At 37.4% G+C, this 25,064-nt stretch overlaps 1 protein-coding gene across 5 annotated transcripts in view; it reads right to left on the reverse strand.

Annotated features, from left to right (window-relative positions):
• The window catches only part of Dcaf6 (DDB1 and CUL4 associated factor 6), a 117,850-nt gene that overhangs the window by 40,287 nt on the left and 52,499 nt on the right, over positions 1 to 25,064 (reverse strand). For 3 of the 5 annotated variants that reach the window (XM_029539254.1, XM_029539251.1, XM_029539253.1), the window contains exons 9-11: positions 23,370 to 23,489; positions 21,622 to 21,879; positions 6,481 to 6,654 (exon numbers count right to left, since the gene is read on the reverse strand). In XM_029539254.1, coding sequence (XP_029395114.1) covers positions 6,481 to 6,654; positions 21,622 to 21,879; positions 23,370 to 23,489 — 552 coding nt within the window. The remainder of the gene's footprint in view (positions 1 to 6,480; positions 6,655 to 21,621; positions 21,880 to 23,369; positions 23,490 to 25,064) is intronic. The other 2 variants (XM_021198133.2, XM_029539252.1) reach the window with 1 other exon arrangement.

The raw sequence follows: 25,064 nt of genomic DNA on the forward strand, positions 1-25,064 counted from the left end.
AAAAAAAAAAAGACGACAACTTGGAGTCAGTTCTTTCCACAATGTGAATCTTGAAGACTGAACTAGCTGTCAACTTGCCACCAGAGCCTTCACCCACTTAGCCATCTCACTTGCCTAGTATCTTTTAAAGGTTAATACTTGTGACTCTTGGATATTGCATTTACTTTATTTATAATCTTGGGGAAAGACAATTCTTTTTAGAATTATTATTTTCCTGGAACATAAGTATGTATAGTGGCACACTTTTCTATACTAGGTGTTCACAAATGCCTATAGCTCCTGTTACATAAATACTTCCAATCTTAACACTGTGACCATCAGAATAGTAAGTACCAACTCAATCCTGCAGTTGGTTGTATATCCTGCTCCATATTTCTGTAAAATATTATAGGAGGCATTATCACAAAATAAAACCCAGAATATATGGTCTACTACTAAAAGCATTATAAGTAAACACATTTAAAATATTTAAAATTATATTAAAGGTAGGAAAAATGTTAAGCAATATTTTATTCAGTACTAAGCTCAAAATATATATTCATTTATATATATAGTATTTACTCTGTATATACTATTTACACATAGTATATTGTTTATTCTTTATTTCTCCAAAATCCGCACTTTGATATTGAGTAAATTCTTCAGTCATTTAACACCACAACTTTTCCAATTGGAGAATAACAAAAAGTTACAATCTATCATATAACAAGACTTCTTCAGCCATATTTCCTAGGTTTGAATGGCTTTTCCTTCACTAATACTGTCATCCTGGACAAATTATTTTAATTGTTTTATGTTTCATTTCTATATCTACAAAAAAGTATGTAATATTTTTTTGAGGACTAATGAGATAATCCTTGTAAGCTACTCAACATACGGGAAATAATCAGTAAATTCAACTGCTACCTCCCTGCCTTTCAGGGCTACGCTACTCACTGAAAAAGAATGATACAAATTTTCTTCAAACTACGGGGAATATATTCATTTAGTTATACTTTGAAACCCTAAGATTCACAACTGTTTTCCTCAGACCTCTAAACACTTAAGGTAATCAACAAAGGCTTGCAGAATTAGGTCAGAATCATGTCTGATTTATTAATTATGTACAAAAGCTAAAACATGAACCAGTGTGTCTATCTCACACTGCAGGGAAGCTAATAGTGTAACAGAGATTGCTTGCACAGGATAGGTTAAATGCTGATTTTTTCCAATATGGCTCAGTTTTGAGAAGCCCTTTTTCAAAAATAATCATTTTACACCCTTTTGGGGTATAAAAGTTACTTTTTTTTCCAATTGGCAAAACCGTGCCATAAGTGAAAAAACAGTTCCTACCTGACCCTCTCTAGGCTGGCTCCATGCTCCAGTGGGCTCTGTGGTGGTTGGGCAAGTACCAGTAGATTCCACAGGGTGTTGTCACTCTGAGCAGGAGCCAGCAACCCATGCATGACTTCAGGGGACCTGAAATGGAAAGAGAGACCTGGGCTTTTAAATCAGCCGTATACTGAATGCCTTTGTTGCAGCTACTTAGGGCATTCATTTGATAAATGCACCAATGGCTCATTCCGAATCCTCAATGCTGTCTACTTTAAATGGACTTGATATGAAGACATTCTGAAGAGATAAGATATACTATGAATCAGATGGTATTCTCTCACAAGTATTAAGAACTATATATTTACCTATCCCATCTCTATGCATCTCCATTAACCAGGGTAGGCTACACTACCTAAATATATATTATAAGTAAGATGGTACTCTCTCACAAGTATTAAAAACTATATGTACACATTGTCTATCCTATCTTTATGTCATCTGTTACATGGGGTAGGCTATACTACCTAAATAAACTGGAAACTTGGAAAGTGACAGACAAAAGTCAAATGAATTGCCCAAGCTCATGTAGCCATATGGTAAGGGACAAGATTTCAACTAGTCTTAGACCCAGATAATGATGAGATAAAGAAGAAGGAAAAAAAAAAGAGCTTTTTAGGATTTAAAAAAAAAAAAGTGCCTCTAAACCTGACTGAGTTTGATTTATAAGACCCAAACCAGTGGAAGTAATTCCTTGCAAATTCTGAACCACAAGTTCCTCAAGTTCCTCTGAGCTACATACATGTGCTATAGTCCACCTCGAGCCCCCGGATCTAATCAAGCTGGCTAGTGCTAGCACAGCTTATCATCTCAGCACTCAGAAGAATAAGGGTTAGACAGCAAACTCAAGGTCAGCCTGAGCTAGGCAGCAAGAACATATCTCAAACAAATCCCAAATAAGAAAACCAAATAGCCTGCCTTTGATTCTAGCTAGCACTCAGGGAGATGAGAAGAGAGAATACAAATTTGGGAGCATCTGAGGGTGCATAATGATATCCTGTCTCAAAATACTGCTAACAACAAAACCACTGATTTATTATAAGTTATGTTGTATTTCTAAAAGAAAATGAGGTATATTATAATCCCTAAATGACTTGTGGTATATTTTTTAACTTCTAGAAGAAAATGTACTCCAAAAAACCTAAACTGGGAGGCTGGAGAGAGAGCTCAGTGGTTAAGAGAACTTGCTGCTTTTGCGGAGGGCTGAGGTTAGGTTCCTATCACCCATGTTGGGTGGCTCACAGCCACCTCAAACTCCAGTTCCATGGGCCATCTGACACCTCAGTCCTGCTAAGGTCCTGCACACATGTGAACATACCTGCACACACACACACACACAACACACACAATTAAAAATAATAAAAATAAATCTTGAGAAAACCCTTCTTTTAGAATAGGTTGGTACATATTTTATTCAGAGCTGAGAACCTATGGGCTAGCATGAAGAGCAAGCTAAATCACAACAGTTTCACTGCTACGTTTGAATGGTTGTTTTCCACCTGTGACCCTGCTAATCAAACAGCTTCTGCTAGACACTGCTAGATCCCATACCCACTTGCAAAATTTAAATCACAACTTCTATGTAAAAATGATGAAAGACTTGAAGCTGAGTCATCCTGCCCTTGACTACAGGGAAACCATGACTTACATCTAGCAACTCTTATTTGCTTGTGGCACTGGAGGATCAAATCCAGGGCCTTCAGCATGCTAAGTAACTATTCTACCACTAAGCCTTGTCCCAAGCCCTAATTATTTTCTATGATTTATTTTAAACAATAACTGAAAAGTAAAGTTGACATTATTTGGTGTTTCAGTATAATATAAGATATGCTGCTGGGTGTGGTGGCACAAACCTTAAACCTAGCACTTGGGAGGCAGAGGTGGACTGATCTCTGAGTTTGAAGCCATCCTGGTCTACATAGTTAATTCCAGGACAGCCAGGGCTAAACAGAAAAACCCTGACTCCAAAAAAAAAAAAAAAAAAAAAAAAATTAAAAAAAAGAGAAGGGGAGAGGAGGGGAGAGGGGAGGGAGGGGAGAGGAGGGGAGGAGAGGAAAGGAGAGAAGGGAAAAGAAAAGATGTCATTATTGGTAAATACGGTCTGGCTCCTTCCCATCTAATCCTACTAAAATTGATCGTAGATTATTATTTCTGCAAAGTGACTTGCTCTCAACTTTCATATATAGAAACTAGATATTGTTGACTCATTCTACACTTAGCCTTTCACAGACTTCTCCTGGGTCCCATGTTTTGAAAAGAGAATAAAACATTTGTCGGACAATGAAATAATTCAGAAACTCTATACTTATTCAATTTCTTGACTCTAATCCATGTATCTTTTGAACATCTTATATCTAAGGAAGTTAAGTGGAAAGACAATGGAAGTGCCTTTCGTTGGTAGGATACCTTATTTTAGATGTTCTTTATTATCACTGTATCTGTGCATGTAATGCCTGGGTAAATACGAGCACATAAAAGGTCAGAGGGTAGTTTTCAGGAATCAGCTCTTTTCTTCCCACAGTGGGCTCTAGGAATTGAACTCAGGTTATCAGGCTTCCATGGCCAGCTCCTTTACCCAATGAGCCCCCTCCTGGGCCCTCAAAATTTGTTGATAGACACAAAATATATACCTTTTATATATAAGGAATTAACAAACTAAAATCAAATATACTAATTTTGGTACCTTGTCAAAACAAAAGCAGTCTTGGTTTTATGACTTTTAAAAGCTTCTTGTTTACTTCACTCTCTAACTCTAAGCTTGGGTATTCAACACTTTTACAGCAGTTTTCTGCTGCTCAATAAGGAAAGCACGCTTGCTCCATCACAGGCACCGTTGGCCCACACAGAACCACTATAGGCTCTTTTGCTTTAGACAATTTCATAAGGACTTTAGGCACAAATGCTGCAGGTTCACCTGGAAACAGACCACATCCAAGGAAAAGGCCTTGGTGCTCTCAGTATAAGAGAAAAACAATCATCACTTTAGGACAGCCTAGGATTATTAGAGGCTGTAATGTAGCAAAGCCTATGACTGTATATCAAATGCTGGACCATCACAGTGCCCCTAAACACTGCTCCCAGAAAACAAAAAGTAAAGCTAACTTTGGCACTTCCTATCCTGATAGTAGTATCATCTATTATGAGAAAAATGGGATCAATTACTGTTAATACACACACAAAATTGCATTTAATTGTTAAGTAAAGGGGCTATTAGAACATTTTATTATCTTTGTTTTATATGTGTATTTCCTGTTATTTCACAAAATCCATATATAATTACTTCATTTTCCACCCCCACCCCCACCCCCCCAGGCAGGGTATCACTGTGTGGCCCTGGTTTGCCTGGAACTTACTATGTAGACCAGGCTGGCCTTGAACTTAAAAAGATCTGCCTACCTCTGCCTCCTGAGTGCTGGGATTAAAGGTGTTTATCACCATACCTAGCACCACTCAAAATTTTTTACTCAAAAAAGAACCTGCTTCAATTTTCAAATTTTTGGAACTTTATATGAAAGGTAAATAAGCCTCAACTTACTTTTCTAATACAGTGTGTACTTTCTTCCTCATATAGTTTTTCTTTCTATTCAAATTCACTTTAATACTTGGCCTGTTACTACAAATTTTGGTATCTTAAAAATACCTATGTCTATAAGGTGGTGAGATGGCCCAGTAGGCAAGGTAACCACCTGCAAGCCTAGCGCTCCGAGTTCAATCCTCAGAGTCTACACAGTGGACAGAAAGAGCTGACTCTCAGAGTTTTCATCTGACTTTCACATGTGTGCTCCTGGAATGCTTGCATGTATGTATGTGTACACAGGCACACACATGGGACCAATACAAGTAAAAAGACATTAAATATATCAAGACATTTTTCTTTTTATTGGTTTTTATGTTTCATGACTTCTTTGTGCGTTAAAAACATTTTGATCTATAGTACTATACACAGCATGAATTTACAGTAAAATGTTTTAGTATATGTCATTTTGTAATCTGATCAAATTTTCTTGTTAATTATTAGTTTTAAGTATAAGAAAAAAAATCACCCTACCAGGAAAAGAAATCAGAGAAATTTTTGCCTGACTTTAATAATAACATATCAAGTCTCTAAATTTGTTCTAAATACATAGGGATATTTCAAATGCTTGAATTTATTATATTTTACCACAAAACTATTAACAAATAACTATTGTTACCTTTGCTGGAACAGATATTTATAAAGCAAAGGTTGACTAATTCTACCCAGAAACGGTACATATTAATTCCAACTAATTAAATCAGAGTTTTCAAAGGAACTAACACCTAAACTCATTATTCCTTAGGATGATAAAGCAAAATATATCAAGTATTATAAATATATTAGCATGAGAACTAGGCACATGTTTCTTCTGTGATGAACATTTTAACAGCTACTATAATACCTACACAATAAGATGTATAGTACTTATTATTCCACTTGATAAACTATTTTATGTTGTATTTTTCGTTATTCTCAAGAAATACTAAGAGAATTAGAGTATTAATATTTCCTTAGTGGCACTGACTGTCACTATATATAGAATTTGATAGCATAAGAGCAGGAAACAGATCATAAAGTACTTTTGCTGCCCTACATACAGAAGTTGACTATAGCAGTGATGAGTAAAAAAATACTGAATAAAATCAAATAACAGAAGGAAATTATTGAGTGCATGCTAGTATGGCTAAAGAATTACTAGATCTATATAAAATACTGGTTAACTATAGTATACACCTAAAAAAGAGGAAAAGCTAAGGGTCTATAAGCACACAGGAAATTTCTACAAAAAGATCAATGCAGGCATGAAAGTCGGTGGATTTTGTAGAAAGTAGTTCAAAAACTTTAAAAATAAACATCTACCTCTTTCCAAATAGTTTTGCAGTAAACTAAAGGCTCGCTGTGCCTTTGCCCCTCTGGGAAATGCTCCTGTGAGCCCTGCCCTCTGCAGTAGATACTGAACACTCCCTTGCTAGAAAGGGAAGAAAAGCTGCACGCACAAGCTTCCCATTTGAATGGCTGGGGAACACTGCCTCCCCAGAGCAGGGTTAGAAAGCAACTGCAGAAGCTGCTTAAGCACACTTGACATCAACAACCTGAAGCTCGAGGGTCCCCTGAAGAGCCCTCTTGAGGAGGCTGATCAGAAGTGGAAGTGGGAGGCTGATGCTGGGCCTGTGCTAGCTCTTGCTGCCTCTGCTGCTCAGCCTTCTTAAGCCTCAGCTGCTGCAGGCGCTTACGGAGCAAAGCTATCTCAGGCCCCCTTAAAAATTCTGACACAAATAGGAAAAGAAAGGAGACAGTAACACGACAAAAAACAAAGTTGATTATACACATAAAAAGGCAAAGGTTAAATAAGGCATGTTTTAAAGAGAAATACAAAAAGAAATACCAATAAAAAGTCATTAAATTATGAGACAGACTATACACATACAACCAGATGTTTCTCTTTAATTATCAGGAATTAGACACATAATTTCTATAAATATTTAAGTAACCAAACTAATGAAAATAAAATATTGTAAACGCAAATGCTATTTTAACTTTATTTTATAGTTCTTTATATTATGGTACTACAGATTGCATATACAGCCTAAGTACATATCGCTCACTAAACTACACAATTACCCATTAAGAATCTAAATTAAACATTCAAATAGTTACCATTTTCTTCTCTTTGTACAGAAAAATAACACAGAATAGTTACAAAATATTAATTTAAAAAATATAAACAAAAATTTCAGTTACTTTACTAATTTCAGTCAAGTAACAAAACTCAATAAAACAAGTAAATAGTTATGTATTTAAAAACAATTATTAGAAAATTATAACTTTGAAAAATGAAAGGTATATGTCATACTCTTAAAAAATGTTTCTTTTTATGTTGGAATTGACATTTTAGCTCAAAAAGGTTTATACAATATTTTTTTAATCTTTTCTTTGGAAATACCCAGGAGAAACCGAAAATTACACAAAATTCTGCTAAAAGGTAGCTGTACACCTCTTATATATGAGACTTCCCGGACAATAAAAAAATGGAGCAAAATAATCCTTACCCCTATCGGGTTTACATTCTGAGGGAAAACAGACATCTGTGAATATACATTATATGCACATATATCTCTATATACACATACATGTATACCCCAGGGTAACAGCTACATTAAACTAGTACAGAAGACTTACAGGCTAGATGAAAGGGAAAGACTGCTGTTTTGTGAACAGTTCTTAGAAAAGCCTTGTAGTCCTTCATTTTAGTGGGATTGCTTCAAGTTTCTCTCCATTTAGTTTGATGTTGGCTACTGGTTTGCTGTATATGACTTTTACTGTGTTTAGGTAGGGGCCTTGAATTCCTGATCTTTCCAAGACTTTTATCATGAAGGAGTGTTGGATTTTATCAAATGCTTTCTCAGCATCTAACGAGATGATCATGTGGTTTTTGTCTTTGAGTTTGTTTATATAGTGGATTACATTGATGGATTTCCATATGTTGAACCATCTCTGCATCCCTGGGATGAAGCCTACTGGATCATGATGGATGGTCATTTTGATATGTTCTTGGATTCAGTTTGCAAGAATTTTATTGGGTATTTTTACATCAATATTCAAAAGGGTAATTGGTCTGACATTCTCTTTCTTTGTTGGGTCTCTTTGTGTGGTTTAGGTATAAGAATAATTGTGGCTTCATAGAACGAATTGGGTGGAGTACCTTCTGTTTCTATTTTGTAGAATACTTTGAGGAGTATAGGTATTAGGTCTTCTATGAAGGTTTGACAGAACTCTGCACTAAACTCATCTGGTCCTGAGCTTTTTTTGGTTGGGAAACTATTAATGACTGTTTCTATTTCTTTAGGGGATATGAGACTATTTAGATCATTATCTGATCCTGATTTTTTTTTTTTGGTACCTGGTATCTGTCTAGAAAATTGTCCATTTCATCCAGATTTTCCAGTTTTGTTGAGTATAGGCTTTTGTAGTAGGATCTGATTTGTGTGTGTGTGTGTGGGGGGGAGTTTCCTCCATTTCTGTTATGTCTCTCTAAGGCTTCCTTCTCTCTCCCTAACTATTCACTATAGTACTTGAATTCCTAGCCAGAGCAACTAGACAACAAAAAGAGATCAAAGGGATACAAATTGGAAAGGAAGAAATCAAAATATCACTATTTGCAGATGATATGGTAGTATACTCAATTGACCCCAAAAATTCTACCAGAGAACTCTTAGACCTGATAAACAACTTCAGTCAAGTAGCTGGATATAAAATTAACTCAAACAAATCAGTGGCCTTCCTCTACACAAAGGATAAACAGGCTGAGAAAGAAATTAGGGAAATAACACCCTTCACAATAGTCACAAATAATATAAAATACTTTGGTGTGACTCTAACTAAGCAAGTGAAAGATCTGTATGACAAGAACTTCAAGTCTCTGAAGAAAGAAATTGAAGATGGAAAGATCTCCCATGCTCATGGATTGGCCAGATTAATATATAAAAATGGCCATCTTACCAAAAATCAATCTACAGATTCAAGGCAATCTCCATCAATATTCCAAATCAATTCTTCACAGAGTTAGAAAGAGCAATTTGCAAATTCATCTTGAATAACAAAAAACCAAGGATAGCAAAAACTATTCTCAACAATAAAAGAACTTCTGGAGGAATTACCATCCCTGACCTCAAGCTGTACTACACAGCAATTGTGATAAAAACTGCATGGTATTGGTATAGTAACAGGCAGGTAGATCAATGGGATAGAATTGAAGACCCAGAAATGAACCCACACACCTATGGTCACTTGATCTTTGACAAGGGAGCTAAAACCACCCAGAGGAAAAAAAGGCAGCGTTTTCAACAAATGGTGCTGGTTCAACTGTCGGTTAGCATGTAAAGAATGCAAATCGATCTATTCTTATCTCCTTGTACAAAGTTCAAGTCCAAGTGGATCAAGGACCTCCACATAAAACCAGGTACACTGAAACTAATAGAAAAGAAAGTAGGGAAGAGCCTTGAGCACATGGGCACAGGGGAAAATTTCCTGAACAGAACGCCAATAGCTTTGGCTCTAAAATCAAGAATTGACAAATGGAACCCCATAAATTGCAAAGCTCCTGTAAGGCAAAGGACACTGTCAATAGGACAAAACAGCAACCAACAGATTGGGAAAAGATCTTTACCAACCCTACGTCCGATAGAGGGCTAATATTAAATACATACAAAGAACTCAAGAAGTTGGACTTCAGAGAACCAAATAACCCTATTAAAATGGGATACAGAGCTAAACAGAGAATTCTCATCTGAGGAATACCGAATGGCTGAGAAGCAACTAAAGAAATGTTCAAAATGTTCAACATCCTTAGTCATCAGGGAAATGCATATCAAAACAACCCTGAGATTTCACTTCACACCAGACAGAATGGCTAAGATAAAAATCTCAGGTGACAGTAGATGCTGGTGAGGATGTGGAGAAAGAGGAACACTCCTCCACTGCTGGTGGGATTGCAAGCTGATACAACCACTCTGGAAATCAGTTTGGTGGTTCCTCAGAAAACTGGACATAGTACTACCTGAGGACCCAGCAATACCACTCTGGGCATATACCCAGAAGATTCTCCAACATGTAATAAGGACACATGCTCCACTATGTTCATAGCAGCCTTATTTATTATAGCCAGAAGCTGGAAAGAACCCAGATGTCCCTCAACAGAGGATTAGATATAGAAAATGTGGTACATTTACACAATGGAGTACTACCCAGCTATTAAAAACAATGAATTCATAAAATTCGTAGGCAAATGGATGTAACTAGAAAAATATCATCCTGAGTGACATAACTCAATCACAAAAGAACACACATACTCACTGATAAGTAGATATTAGCCCAAAAGCTCCAAATAACCAAGATATAATTCACAGACCACATGAAGTTCAAGAAGAAGGAAGACCAAAGTGTGGGTACTTCGGTCCTTAGAAGGGAGAACAAATTACTCATGGAAGGAGTTACAGAGACAAAATGTGGAGCAGAGACTGAAGGTATGACCATCCAGAGACAGCCTCACCTGGGGATCCACCCCATATACAGTCATCAAACCCAGACACTATTGTGGATACCAGACAAGTGCTTGCTGACAGAAGCCTGTTATAGCTGTCTCCTGAGAGGCTCTACCAGTGCCTGACAAATACAGAGTTAGATGCTAACAGCCAATCATTGGACTGATCACAGGGTCCCCAATGGAAGAGTTAGAGAAAGGACCCAAGGAGCTGAAGGGGTTTGCAGCCCCATAGGGGGAACAACATGAATTAACCAGTACCCCCAAAGCTTCCAGGGACTAAACCACCAACCGAAGAGTACACATGGTGGGACTCATGGCTCCAGCTGCATATGTAGCAGAGGAAGGCCTTGTCAGTCATCAATGGGAGGAGAGGGAGGCCCTTGGTCCTGTGAAGGCTCTATGACCCAGTGTAGGGGAATGTCAGGGCCAGGAAGCTGGAGTGGGTGGGTTGGTGAGCAGGGGGAGGGGAAGGGGGGAGGGGGGAGGGAGCTTTCAGAGGGGAAATTAGGAGAGGGGATAACATTTAAAATGTAAATAAAATATCTAATATATATATATATATATATATATATATATATACACATACATACATATGTATGTATATGTTTATAAATACATATATACACATATATTCACACACACATATACACATATTTGTGTGTATATGTATATATATATACATATATATACACTAGCACACACACACACACACACACACACACAAACACACACATATATATGAAAAGCCTCCTAAAGTGCTACTTGACCATGGTCTCAAGGACTCAAGGAAGTAAGGTGCATGGCTATCCTAAGGAGCTGTTCCAGGAGGAGGAAAGGACAAGGGAAATGCTCAGGTGAAACATTGGAGATGTGAGAGACAAAGGCAGCATCTTTTATCTACTATTTGCTACAGTGAAGAACAATAAAGAACAATTCACTCTGGAAAGAGGTAATACCCATCCATATGGAGATATTAACCAGAGACTGAACATAAGAGTCAAGGATTCCTAACAAACTTGGATGTTTCTTGTGATGAAACTTCAAGGCACCTGATGACAGATAAGAACTGAGCCCTGGGGAACTTCAGTGTTTGAGAGAAAGCAAACAACCTCCCCCCCAACCAACCAACCAAACAAACAAACAAAGAAACAAAGAAAAGTGACCTGAAGTGCTATAGGTAAAGTGAGAAAACTGTGTCCTCAAAGGGTGGAGACCACTAGTGTGTTGACTGTTCTGATACACTCCTGAAAAGGACACTGAGACATGACAGCTGGCTTTTGCATTGTGTAAGTCAATGACAAGACTGATGAAAGTACACTGTCATGTACTAATAGGAGCCGGAACCAGACTGCAGCAGGTTCAAGAAGTGGGGCGATGAAGTAGAAGAGAAAGGTAAACCCTGCAGAGTCCTGAACACTAGTAGAGGAGGGGAGGTTAGGGGATGGTGAGGAAGAAAGGTCAAAGGGAACTTGGTGTCTCTTAACTGGGGAGAAGGAAAAGACAATACATGAAAAGAAGCAGTGAGTGCAGGACAGGCATTACTGAACAGACCAGGGCCATGGAGAAGAGGAGTGTAAAGGGCACCAAGGGCAGGTGAAGAGTGTGGGGAAGCATATTCTCAGTGGCAGACTTGGTAACAGAAGCACACACAACTCCTCTCAGTGACACTTGCAGCAAACTGCATTTCAGCCTCTTGTGCAAATTTTGTTATTTGGGGAATCAAGCATGCTAGTGTCATTAATCTCTTATTACTGTGGCCTCTGATGATAAAGAATTGTCTTTAACCAGCTAATTAAGAGTTAATGAACAACTCATCCTGAGTGAGGTAACCCAGACCCAAAAAGACAAATACTAGGTACACATTTTTTATATGTGGATACTAGCTGTTCAGTCAATGATAAGCAAGCTACAATCAATACAACCACAGAGATTAGGTATAAAGTAAGGGACTAGAGGAACAAATAGATCTTCTCAGGAAAGGTAAATCGAATGCACAGTTATAGATAAAGGGGACTGAAGTGGGAGATCAAGCAGGAATGGAGAGAGAAGAGGGGGTAAGGGAGGGAATATGGGCAAAGACAGCTAAAATTAAAGACTATTTGAGTGGTAGTATGGAAGTTGCAGAAGCTTCCTAAAACATATATATATATATACACACATACATACATGTATGAAGATAATCTAAATAACACTGCCAAGTAACAGAGGAGACAGGACCTCAATTGGACATCTTGTCAACAAATGTGGTTACCAGTGCTGGGATTAGATTACATGTAGTTGAGTTGTTAGAGAAACAATCCAGGCTGTTGCAAAGACTATGGTTGCTCTCCACAAACTGATGGCAAGGCACTATTGCTGAAAATACTTACACAACTCACTGAACACAGAGAAGTCAAGCTGGCACCTATGTAGAGCCTTTACCCTCACCAGACACTGTTCTTAGTACTAGAGGGTACTCTGAATAGTACTGTAGGAGAAATAATACCAACCCAGCTAAAAACTCTTCGCTCTAAGATGGTGTCCTGCCTGCAAGGTAGGCTAATGCAATGGTGGCACAAAGTTGGTAGGAGTAACCAACTAATGTCACATTTGACTTAAGGCCCACTCCCCAAAATGGAACCCATAGCCCTGTTGCTTGGTTGACCAAGAAGCTGAGACTGGAGAGTCCAAGGACCTAGGGACAAAAACCAATACTATAGTTCTACTAAAGGAATGTAGTAATAAATGGCTCCTAATGACATTCTGCTATACTCATAGATCAATGCCTCACTCGGCCATCATCAGAGAAGCTTCATCCTGTAGATGGGAACAGATACAGAAACCTACAACTGGACAATATACAGAGAGTGAAGAGACCACAGAACACTCATCCTTAAATGGGATGTCTTCATCAAATCCTTCCTCTGAGGGCTCAGGAACTATCTATGAAGAGGAGGCAGAAAGAGTGTAAGATCTAGGGAGGGTGGAGAACACCAAAGAAACAAGGCCTTCTAAACAAAACAGGAATGGCAAACATGAACTCCAGAGACCGAGGCAGAATGCACAGTGAGGCCTGCACAGGTCTGCATTGAATGTGGATCTAAAGCTAAAAGGAAAAGTAGGCCACGTGCCTTGTCCGTAACAGATGCTGTCTCAATTGAGAACCACTTGCAAATGAAAATTTAGTTTTCTCCAAGAGTCTCACTGGGGAAACAAACTATCCTTAAATGTAGCCTGTATTCCCAGGAGTGGGTGGCCAACATAAAATGAAGGCAAGGGCATCTGTGGAGATTCTCTCATAATGTTGGTGTTCTTTTATAAATTTAATCTTTTTTGTTTGTTTTTATTTTTCACCCTACAAGTCCTTTGCTTATATGTAATGGCTTCCAAGTTTGCATTTTTAAAAAAGATTTATTTTTATGTATATGAGTACACTGTAGCTGTACAGATGGTTGTGAGTCTTAATGTGGATGTTGGGAATTGAATTTTTAGGACCTCTACTTGCTCAGTCCCTGCTCGCTCCAGCCCAAAGATTTACTTATTATTATACATAAGTGCACTGTAGCTGTCTTCAGACACACCAGAAGAGGGCGTCAGATCTCATTACAGGTGGTTGTGAGCCACCATGTGGTTGCTGGGATTTGAACTCAGGACCTTTGGAAGAGCAATCAGTGCTCTTAACTGCTGAGTCATCTTGCCAGCCCCAATTTTGCATTTTATGAGATTCCTGAGTGTGCAAGCAAGTGGGTACTTATATCTCTATCTGTTTCTTATGCCTTTTCTTGGGTTCTTTTCCTTTGGTTTGTTGGTTTTACACTATTCCAATTTGTTTGTTTTTGATTTACCTTATTATATTTTATTTTGTTATTATCCCATAGATGCCTGTTTTTTTTTTTTCTAACAGAAAGGGGGTGCATCTGGATGAGAAGGTTGGCGGGGAAGAACTAGAAGAAGTAGACCGAGAAGAAACCAAAATCAGGATATATTGTATGAAAAACAAACAAACAAAACCCCTATTTCCAATAAAAGAAAAAAAAGAGAATAAGTCAAGTATCACTGATAGCCTTCTAATGTTACTTCTTCCTAGAAAATCTACCAATACCAAGGAGGATACTATGTATGAACAAATACTTTATACAATGGCTTTTAAAAAGTGTTCCATATTCCATATCTTAGTCAATATAGTAATAATGCTTTTAGCACCAAGAAATATGATTATTTATTAATTTATAAGGGGGCAAAAGTCATCCCAAGGCTAAGCAAGTACTGAATTAAAAAGTCTCAATAGATATATCAGATTAAACAAACAGTTCCACTTACCAGCTTGGAATACTACAGCAGATATAGAGACTCACATATCCTCTTAAAAACCCAAGGAGCTGAAGGGGGCTGCAACCCTATAGGTGGAACAACAACATGAACTAACCAGTACCCCCTGAGCTTGTGTCTCTAGCTGCATATGTAGCAGAAGATGGCCTAGTCAGTCATCATTGAGAAGAGAGACCCCTTGGTCTTGCAAACTTTATATGACCCAGCATAGGTGAATGCCAGGGTCAAGAAGTGGGAGTGGATGGGTAGGGGAGTAGGGGCGGGGGAGGGTATAGGGAACTTTCGGGATAGCATTAGAAATGCAAATAAAGAAAATATCTAATAAAAAAAGAAAATATTATAAATAAAATATAAAACATAAGAACTAGATTCTGGAAAAATGTTTGTGAATGATATTATTAAGATAGATGGTGGCCTCTGCCCACTGAGTGCTGGGAATAAAGGTGTAAAAAAAAAGATAGATGGTGAGAATGGAATGTGGGCAATATAGTATAATAATCAGCAAAACATACTACATTTTCTTAATTAAAACAAGAAAGCATTCTCATGGTTAAAAAACATGTAACTATATATATAATTTATAAATGCATGCTTTGGGATTAATTTTTAGCATAAATCCAAATTGAAGGGTAATATAATAATTATTTTGGTTTAACTGTTTAAAAGCAAACACTCAAAAAACACTAAGAACTACTATCTCATATACAAAACTACTAACCCTATTCTCATTTTCTTCTCAAAGGTTCCTGCCTATTCTCCCTAATAGGCTTAATGCTATTAAGATAGGAGAAAAATTAAACCACGTAGAGATGAGCCAAGAAAGGGCCACTTGGTTACTGCTTCACTCCACACCTTTGGAAGGCACAGGGCCTTCTGAACGATGGATTATGCTCCTATCTAATTCAGTTGAACTGTATCAGTTTGCTCTCAATTTTTCTTCCAGTTCCCACTTGTTTCCTATCTTGGGTCTGGCGTGATACTATTTTAAGGCACTATCATATAGCTATTATTTAGGCTTTGAAATTTTTGCTTTACTATATTGTATGGCTCTGTTTAATTCACGAGTAATGTTTCTACAGAGCTAAATTTAGTGTAATGATTATACATAGTATAAAATTGTGAATTTAAGCAATTATGTGCAAGAATCCACTACAGGTCTTACTAGCTACATATCTTCTGGTAATGGAATTCTTGCAGTCTGTGCGATCTATTTAATTAGAAACCTAAAGTTCCTGGAAGTGATTCCAGTCTCAGTAAGTCTCTGCTCCAAACAAAATTTTGCATGCACTGAAGTCACCATTTAATCCAAAGTCACCACATTCTCTAATCACAGTTTTAAATGGGTTCTAAGTAAATTCAAAGGAGGAAAATAAACTATCAATACTCTCTCGCCCTAAGCTTTCAACACAGAAAATATTTACAAATGATGCAGCAAATGAAACAGTACCCAAGTCTAGCCTAGGAAACACAGCAAGGTTATCTTGGTAAAGAGATGTTCAAGCATCACTGAGAGACTGCAATGTTCTGTACTTACACTGAAATACTTTAAAATGTAAACTCATAGCATATTTTACTTAATTTGGCACAAAGTCACATTGTTCTTATTTTTTAAAAATGTAATTTTATAAATGTATTTTTTTTAAAAAGTCTTGATGAATGAGCCATAGAAGAATATGTATAAAATCACAATGTCTGAACTACAAATACAGGAAATGATTTCAAGTAGTGTGATGTAGCTACTAAAATAAAATTCAAGAATACGAGGATGAAGAAGCAACAATAAGAGGAAAAGTCCACCAGTAATGTAAAATTCACTTGACTTTTAGCTTTTCTTCTAACTCTGCTTCAAACCCCACAGCACGTGCCAGTGTGCTCCAGAGACACTGCTGCTTCAGAATCTCGCATCTCTCCTCCACTGGTGCCTCCATTTGATCTTTATCCTGCCAGGATTCCAGCTGTCCTGGTTTATTCACTTATATTTACAACAACAAGATTTTAGAAATATATTTTTATAACAAGGCAAAAAATTATCTATATAATTGAACAGCAAAATATGGACCCCAAATGATACCACTGGAAATCTAACACAGCATATCTCCTACATGTTGTTAACCATAGAGCTTGTTGGGTTGTGGTGCATGGCTATCATTTCAGCACTTGGGAGAAAAGGCAGGAGAATCCAGAGTTCAAAGCTAACCCAGACACGAGATGCTATCACAAAGAGATGCTATCACAAAACACTCTCCCCAAAAGAGAGTAGCTTACTAAACATATAGTAATAGCCATATGCTAGTGGTCAGGTACAGTGTGCTACACAGGTGATCCCAGAGCCCCAGTCACTCAGATAGAAGGATTCAATTCAAAGCTTAAGGATCTCCTTCTCCACAAAACAGTTAATGAAATGGGCCTAAAATTCTAAAGACTAAAGTATAAACATATACCATCTTAAAAACAACATGATGTTTCTTAATATGCATGCTACAGCTTTAGAGACTATTGGTGGAGGGGGGAAAAAGGTATTCTTATTGCAGACACAAGAGGCAATGACTGCCCTATCTTAGTGAGAGCCTAGGCTAGTAAAAGTAAGTAACAAACACATTAATAAAAATGGAAAAAAAAAACGCCGGGCATGGTGGCCCACGCCTTTAATCCCAGCACTTGGGAGGCAGAGGCAGGTGGATTTCTGAGTTCCAGGCCAGCCTGGTCTACAGAGTGAGTTCCAGGACAGCTAGGACTACACAGAGAAACCCTGTAAAAAAAAAAAAAAAAAAAAAAAAAAGAGGAAAAACCATAAAGGTTAATATATACATTAGTGAAATAAACAAGGCGGCTTTATTTTTTTTCAAATGTAATTTCTTTAGGGAAAGTGGAAAAGAAAGAGGACTTCAAAATAATTATGGGACCACCCTCAGGAAATACTTAAGCTAAAGAATGTCTTCCCAATAAAAAGACAGTAAGAAAACAAAACAACCAAAACAAAACCCTAGAACTGCAAGGGCCAGGCCATGCAGTCACTGAGGTCTACAGCAGGGAGATGGAAGTGTTTTCTTTTGTGGCTCTTTCTAAATACAATTAGCTTTCAAAGAGTGGTATAACCAGCCAAGTTGTAGACTCTAAATGCTTGTTGTGACCTCTTTATGGAGACGGAATTATAAAGGAACAAGAACAGTCGCAAGGACAGCAACTGAGAAGTAAGGAATGGCACTGAGATGGAAAGAGGTGGAATATAGTTCAGATACAGTGGCAATAAGATTTGCTGATGAACTGAGTAGGATACAAAGAAATCGAATTCAAAATTACTCATGGGTTATTAAAACAAGCGAATTAAAATTAAAGCATAAAAGGACTGCTAAGGGCTGGTGAGATGGCTCAGCAAGTAAAGGCATTTTCCGCCAAGTTTAACAGCATACACACACACACACACACACACACACACACACACACACACAACAGCACAAAAGTAATTTTTTTGAAAAAGTTTAGAAGAAAAGGACTCAGGTGGACCATTAAGGGGATGGAAAGGACAGGAAGCTGTAATACTTTTATTTTGGATATATTATTAAATTTAAAATCATTGAAAACATCCAAAATAGAGTCCCAAGTAGACAAAATAATCTGAAACTTAGGGCTGTAAGACAAGACTTAAATACACCTTTGGAAGTCATACATTAGAGGAAATCGCAGATGGATAAAGTTTATGTAGAAAAGGCAAGAAAGTCATCCTGAGAGGTTCAACCACAGTACTCAATCAAAGTAGACAGAAAAAAGAAAAACTAACGACAGTTATTGGAAGCTGAGCCATGCTGGATATGGATAATAAGAGCAAAGAGCAAGTGCAGTGTAAATACCAAGAAAGGCAAGAAGGGAGTCTGTTATATGCAACCTAGTCAAAGCTCTACAAAGGCACTGACAGAAATGTTCTCATGATTGGCATGATGCAGCTCACTGGTGACTGCCAAATTTCTACAGGAAAAGGAGGCCGAAAAGCAGCTTTGAGTTGGTCCATGAATAAATGGGGAGGGTGTGAAATGGGGCTGCAGAGAGATGAGGAAGTGAAAAAGCAGAGCCTTATTTGGAGCAATGTAGGATGGTCAAGAAAGGCTTTCTTTCAGATAACAGTATGTCTGTGGCTAGAAGGAAAAATTCAGAAGAAAAGGCAATAATGACACAGGAAAAGAAGTGAATCTGGGGAGGCACAAGAACAGGAGTCTAGTCCCTGGGAAGCTGGAAAGGTATGCTCAAACTGTTCCAGCCAGGTGTAATGGGAGGAGTTATATTTCTTCCAGGCAACCTACATGTGTACATTAGGAAGCTAAAATGGTCCAGAAAATGAGTGCTTCCACTCTTCACTGCGATGAAGCTTGCAGAGTATGGAGGGGAGAAGGGCAATCCAGAGAACTTTAAAAGCCAGGAAGGGGTAAAATCAACACGAAAAGGCACTGAAAGACTGCTCTGACAGTGCTCACTGAGATTTGTGGTGTGACGTTCACCATCATCACCAGAAGATTCAGATGTAGACTGTGGACCCTGAAACACTGCAGCAAGTTTTCAGTCTCACTGTCTGTGGTCAACTACTTAAAATGACAAAGGAAGGTGTAAATGCACACATAAAGAGGCCACCACAGCAAGATGAGCATAGAGAACAGTCACCTCCACACGGCTAGCTTTACACGAGGTGGTAACAGACGTCACAGCTCTAGATTGACTGACATTCCCACCTACCACATCCTCACAATGGACAATTCCCAGGGTCTACTAAGCCATCTGGATTTGGATGGGCTTTGGTAAGCACAGAAGGATCAGAAAAGAAAACAAAAACATTACCTCCTTCAAGACGAAATGTTAGGCTGTAGGATAATGGAAGGGCTACTGCCGAAACAACTAGAAGTGCAATCTATACCTCACACCAAACCATTCTCCTCAGAAGTGGCACAATTTTAGACACAGGAAAATATTCTACCGTAGCGTGTAAAAGTTAAGCAAAATTCTCAATCTACTAATTCAAAAACATTTCCTTTCTTTAAATTTTTTTTATGGACAAAGGTACCAAATAATATTCAAACAATGATCATTTGGCCATCACAAAAGCATTCTTCAGTGCACAGTCTATCAGACACTAAAAGGAGTTCAGCAGCTTAAACCTGGTATAAAAATGCACAGCACAGCTAAGAAAAACATTTCTTAAAAGGCTCCAAAAACATTTAATTCACAAATGTATTTAAGAAACAACTGGAACTAGTTAAGACTCAATACAACTTAAAACTAGGCTACAGAGAATTTTTAGCTAAGTTTTTCCAATAACTTAGAATTGCTTACAGTCTTTCAGAATATTTGCAATAACACTAGCACTTTAAAAATCCTGATCTCAAGCCTTCCAGAGGACCTGGACTCAGTTCCTAGCATCTGCACAGGGGCTCAAACTGGTCTAACTCCAGGTCCAAGGAGGCTGACGCTCTCTTCTGCCCTCCTCAGGCACATGGGCAGGCAATATAGACACATAAAAGAAAAGTAAGTATTTTAAAGTTTTTCTTATCTTTACTAATTTCACTAGTTTGGCTCTACTTCCAACTCCTTTGACCCTGTTTCTCAAAGCATTCCAAGTATTTTATTTTCCCTCAAGCTGAAATGCCCTGTGAAATGTGAAAGCGATGGCTTTCTAATTCGGCCTTAGCTTACTGTTTTGATAAACTGTACATAGTGTTAACAGTTATGCAGCTAACCCTGACTTCTATTCCCACAGAAAGTGACTATTAATTATAAAAAATGAGAGATCATGATCAAACTACTTAATTTAAATACCCCATTATCTGGGATCTACCATCAGTGACAACTTGGAGGTGAAGCTGTTAGGAAACTGTTAGAGGTCATACTTTAGGTACCAGCATTATTACTAACTATATCCCTTGCTAATATTTTTGTTCTGTATTAAGTAAAATGCCTCCTTAAAAGAATTTAAAAATAGAGAAATGATTATTTTTACTATATTTAAAAGTATACAGTTAAAATTTCAAGTAGACTATACATTTACTGAAATTATTGTAAATAGTATATTCTACAGTTGGGGTGGGAAAAACATGAGAAGTTACTGTACTAGGAGAAAAATGTGTTAACAGATTTTATGAACTGATGTTTTTGACTATCAAGTACTATAATGATAAAGAATTGGGGGGGGGGCTGGTGAGATGGCTCAGTGGGTAAGAGTACCCGACTACTCTTCCAAAGGTCCTGAGTTCAAATCCCAGCAACCACATGGTGGCTCACAACCATCTGTAAGGAGATCTGACGCCCTCTTCTGGAGTGTCTGAAGACAGCTACAGTGTACTTACATATAATAAATAAATAAATCTTTAAAAAAAAATTGGTAAGATAACTTTTTCATATATATAGTAGGAAAATAATTCTTCTGACAAAGTATACTACTTTTTTGAGAAGGTACCACTGCAGATACACTATTTTGAATATACTAAAAGTACTTAATAATTTGAAGAAAAATTGAAAATATAAATACAATGGAAATAATAATGATGAAATATACTTTCCTGTCATTTTAATATATACAGAACTTAGTAAATCTAGAACAGTATTTTGGTTAATAATGGTTTATAAAATAATCTTTCAGTATATTACACTATGTCAAAATATTACCTGCTATTACCTTAAATAAAATTAACTTATATAAATTAAGGATTCACTATTTGTAAAAATTCATGCCAACTAGACACACTTGAATTTTGTTTAAGTTATGCTTGTATATTAAAATGATTTTGACTACTTATTCCAGCAAATAGTTTCTGTAATTTAGAATCCTTCAAAACAGACTAGGTGTTCCTTGGTGTTCAGAGATCAGCACATAAACAACCTACTTGAAGAATAATATCCTCACCAGATTGATGATGTGCATGGTGTCCAGACGCCTCAACAGACTGCCTTGGTTCACTGTCTGGAGAAGACAGCAAAGAGCTGGAACGAGGGCTTTCTATAGTGGCTGTGGCCGCCTGAGCCTGAACTGGGTCTGTAGAGGATGTAGCTGGCTGAAGAAGTGCAGCTGGTGTGTCTACATCCATTGCAGTTTCACATACTTCCAAATTAGGACTTGATGGAACCGTAGGAAGAGTTGAAACATCTGGCTGATTTGTTCCACCTTCAAAAAAGCACATGTAAAAGCAAACCCAAGTTTCTAAAAGATCTGTTCATTTTTAAATTAGATGTATCTGAGTGTTTTGGTGACATGAACCTATGTGCCTGCAGAGGGCAGAAGAGGATGCAGGATCTCTAGAACTGGAGTTTCTGACAGTTGTGAACAGCCATGTGGATTCTGGGAACTGAACTCAGCTCACCTTCAAGAGCAGTGATGCTCTTAACCATCTCTTGATTGCTCTTGAGCCATCTTCTCCAGCCTCAAACTCACATTTCAAATGCAAAAAATAAACACAAAGCAAACCTCTACAGAAATATTCTGAAAACACACACCAACATAAAATTTTAGTGTTCTAGTCAGTCTTATGCCAACTTGACACAAGCTGGAGTCTGCTGAATAGAAAGGGAACTTCAGTTGAGAACATGCTTCCATAAGAGCTAGTTATACGGCATTTTCTTCATCAGTGATTGATGGAGAGGGCCTAGCCCATTGTTGGTGGTGTCATCCCTGGGCCACTGGTCCTGGTTTTATAAGAAAACAGGCTGAGCAAGCTAAGAAGGGAAAGCTAGTAAGCAGCACTCCTCTGTAACCACTGTATCAGCTCCTCCCTCCAGGTTCCTGCTCTGTTTGAGTTCCTGTCCTGTCTTCCTTCAAGGATGAACAGTGATACTAAAGAGTAAGCCAAATAAACCCTTTCCTCCCATGATTGCTTTTGGTTATCAAAGCACTAGAAGCCCCAACTAACACACTCAGCATATCAGTTATGGCCACTGGTGGTTTGGTCCACTTAAACAGTCTAATCAGCAGGGATAAGAATCAATGACACATTCTTGTGAAAAAAAATCAATCTTGGGCCAGAATGATGGTTAAGCAGCTAAAGAAACTTGCTGACCAGCCAGACTGAGTTTGAAAACTGACTTCTCCAAGTTGTTTTCTGACCTCCACATGCACACTCATACATATACACACATCAAATAGATAAATAAAAATTTTTAAATAATTACTTTTTCTAATTATATACATACACTTATCTTTAAAGTTTTGCAGACTTCCAATTTTCAAAGTGTATTGGAAAGGGACTTAAAATTAGCAATCTTAAGTTTTGTGTGTTTTGAAATAAGTTAAATAGTTGGGTCTAGTGGAATCAGAAGAGAGTTATAACTACATTGGTTACAAAACACAGTACAGTTAGCAGTTAGATAATATCAACAAAAACTATCTACCAGCTGGGTGTAGTGATGCACAACTTTAATCCCAGGACTCAGGAGGCAAAGGCAGATCTCTTGAGTTCAAGGCCAGACTGATCTATAGCATGTTCTAGGACAGCCGAGTTACACAGAGAAACCTTGTCTTGAAATGCAAATAAATAAAATAAAATAAAGTAAAATAAAATAAAATAACCGCGTGGACCAACCACACAAACAAAATCTAAAAACAAAAAGAAAAAGCAGTTTTGCCAGCTCTCTAGTGATTAAACCAGTAAGACAAATTACCTCTGGGCCGAGGTCTTCCTCTTCCTCTGTTGCTTTGTGCAACTTCACTTGCTTCTTCAAACCACCTTGATAACATATCAGACATTCTCTGCATCAGTGACACATTGGGACTTTGCTCTCCTATTACAACATAAATTTTATCAGTAAGTTTAGCAAAAAGTCAGGATCTTTAAATAATATAAAACCTAGATCTGTAGATCTGAAAGTCTAGAAATCTAAAATTCTAGAAATTAAAAATTAAATTGCCTAAGTAATTTTACATGAACAGATAAAAAGTTATCAGAGTCCCCTTCATATTTTATAATAATTACATGAGTGACTACCCATGTGTCTCCTCTCCATCTATGCCTGTTCCTAGGTAACTTTATATCTCCCACTCCTGCTCCATCACTTGTCTATTTACACTTAGAAATGTGCTCTGGGGAAAGCTTATGAACTCCAAGTGGAATAAATTGAAGGAAAGGCTTGCTTTCTCACTACATTATCAAACACAGACATAAAATAACCTTGGGTCTTTAATTTCCCTAAAACAGTTCTTATTAGTTACTGTAAAGTCCCAGGTATTTGATGAGATTAAGTCCATTCAGGGTTGTATGGACACAGACAGTTGCAACTAGCTGACAGAAAATGTATTTTGTCTTATCAATGTTACATGTTTTCTTAGTTCAAACAAATATATTTGTTTGCTTTTCCTCTTTAAGGGCATTTTATTTTGTTACACCATGGGAAATATTAAGAACATTTTATATTCTTACAGTGCTGGGGATATCAAGGGCATTTTACAATAGAAGTATAAAAACAACACTCATGTGGCTTAAGCAGGGAGACTTGGGAGTTATGATCGGTGTCCCAAGCATCTTGGAGGCCAGTGTGACTACATAGCAAGGAGGAGAACTGTCAGGGGTACAGAGCAAGACACAGGTTCAAAAGTCAAAATAAACAAAGAGCATGAGGTTAGATTAAAAAAAAATGTAATAATTATACAATTATATAATTCTTTCTTTTGGTTTGCTTTTTGAAGACAGAGTCTCTTCATTCTATAGCCCAGGCTGGTCTGGAAATTACTATATAGTCCTTGAATTTACAATAATCCTTCTGCCTCAGCCTTCAAAGGCCTGGGATTACAGGCATGGAAGCCACCTTTACATATTGTAACTTTGTATTTTAGAACATTATAAAAGAGAGCCAAGGATAATATACTTAGGAATACTGTTTTGATTATAAAAGGTCTAATAATAGAACACAATTTTGGTTATAGATTTGTTAAATAAAATATATTCAGATAAACTGTTTTAAAGTTATATATATCTACATGTATGTATGTATGTGCATGCTTATGTATATGTATGTATATGTATGTATATAAAATTAAATATACGTATCTAATGACTCAGCCATTGCACTTCTAGGAATTTATCCTATGATGTACTTGCACAAATTTACCAAAATATTCTTAAGATTTAATTGTAGCAGGCTGGAGAGATGGCTCAGCAATTAAGAGTGCCGAATGATTTCAATATAGGACCTAAACAGTCCTATATCACCTAAGGAAATAGAAGCTGTCATTAATAGTCTCCCAACTAAAAAAAGTCCAGGACCTGATGGGTTTAGTTCAGAATTCTATCAGACTTTCAAAGAAGACCTAATTCCAACTCTCCTCAAAGTATTCCACAAAATAGAAACAGAAGGTACTCT

Source organism: Mus pahari, chromosome 5 (genome assembly GCF_900095145.1).
Source record: "Mus pahari chromosome 5, PAHARI_EIJ_v1.1, whole genome shotgun sequence".
Lineage (NCBI taxonomy): Eukaryota > Metazoa > Chordata > Mammalia > Rodentia > Muridae > Mus > Mus pahari.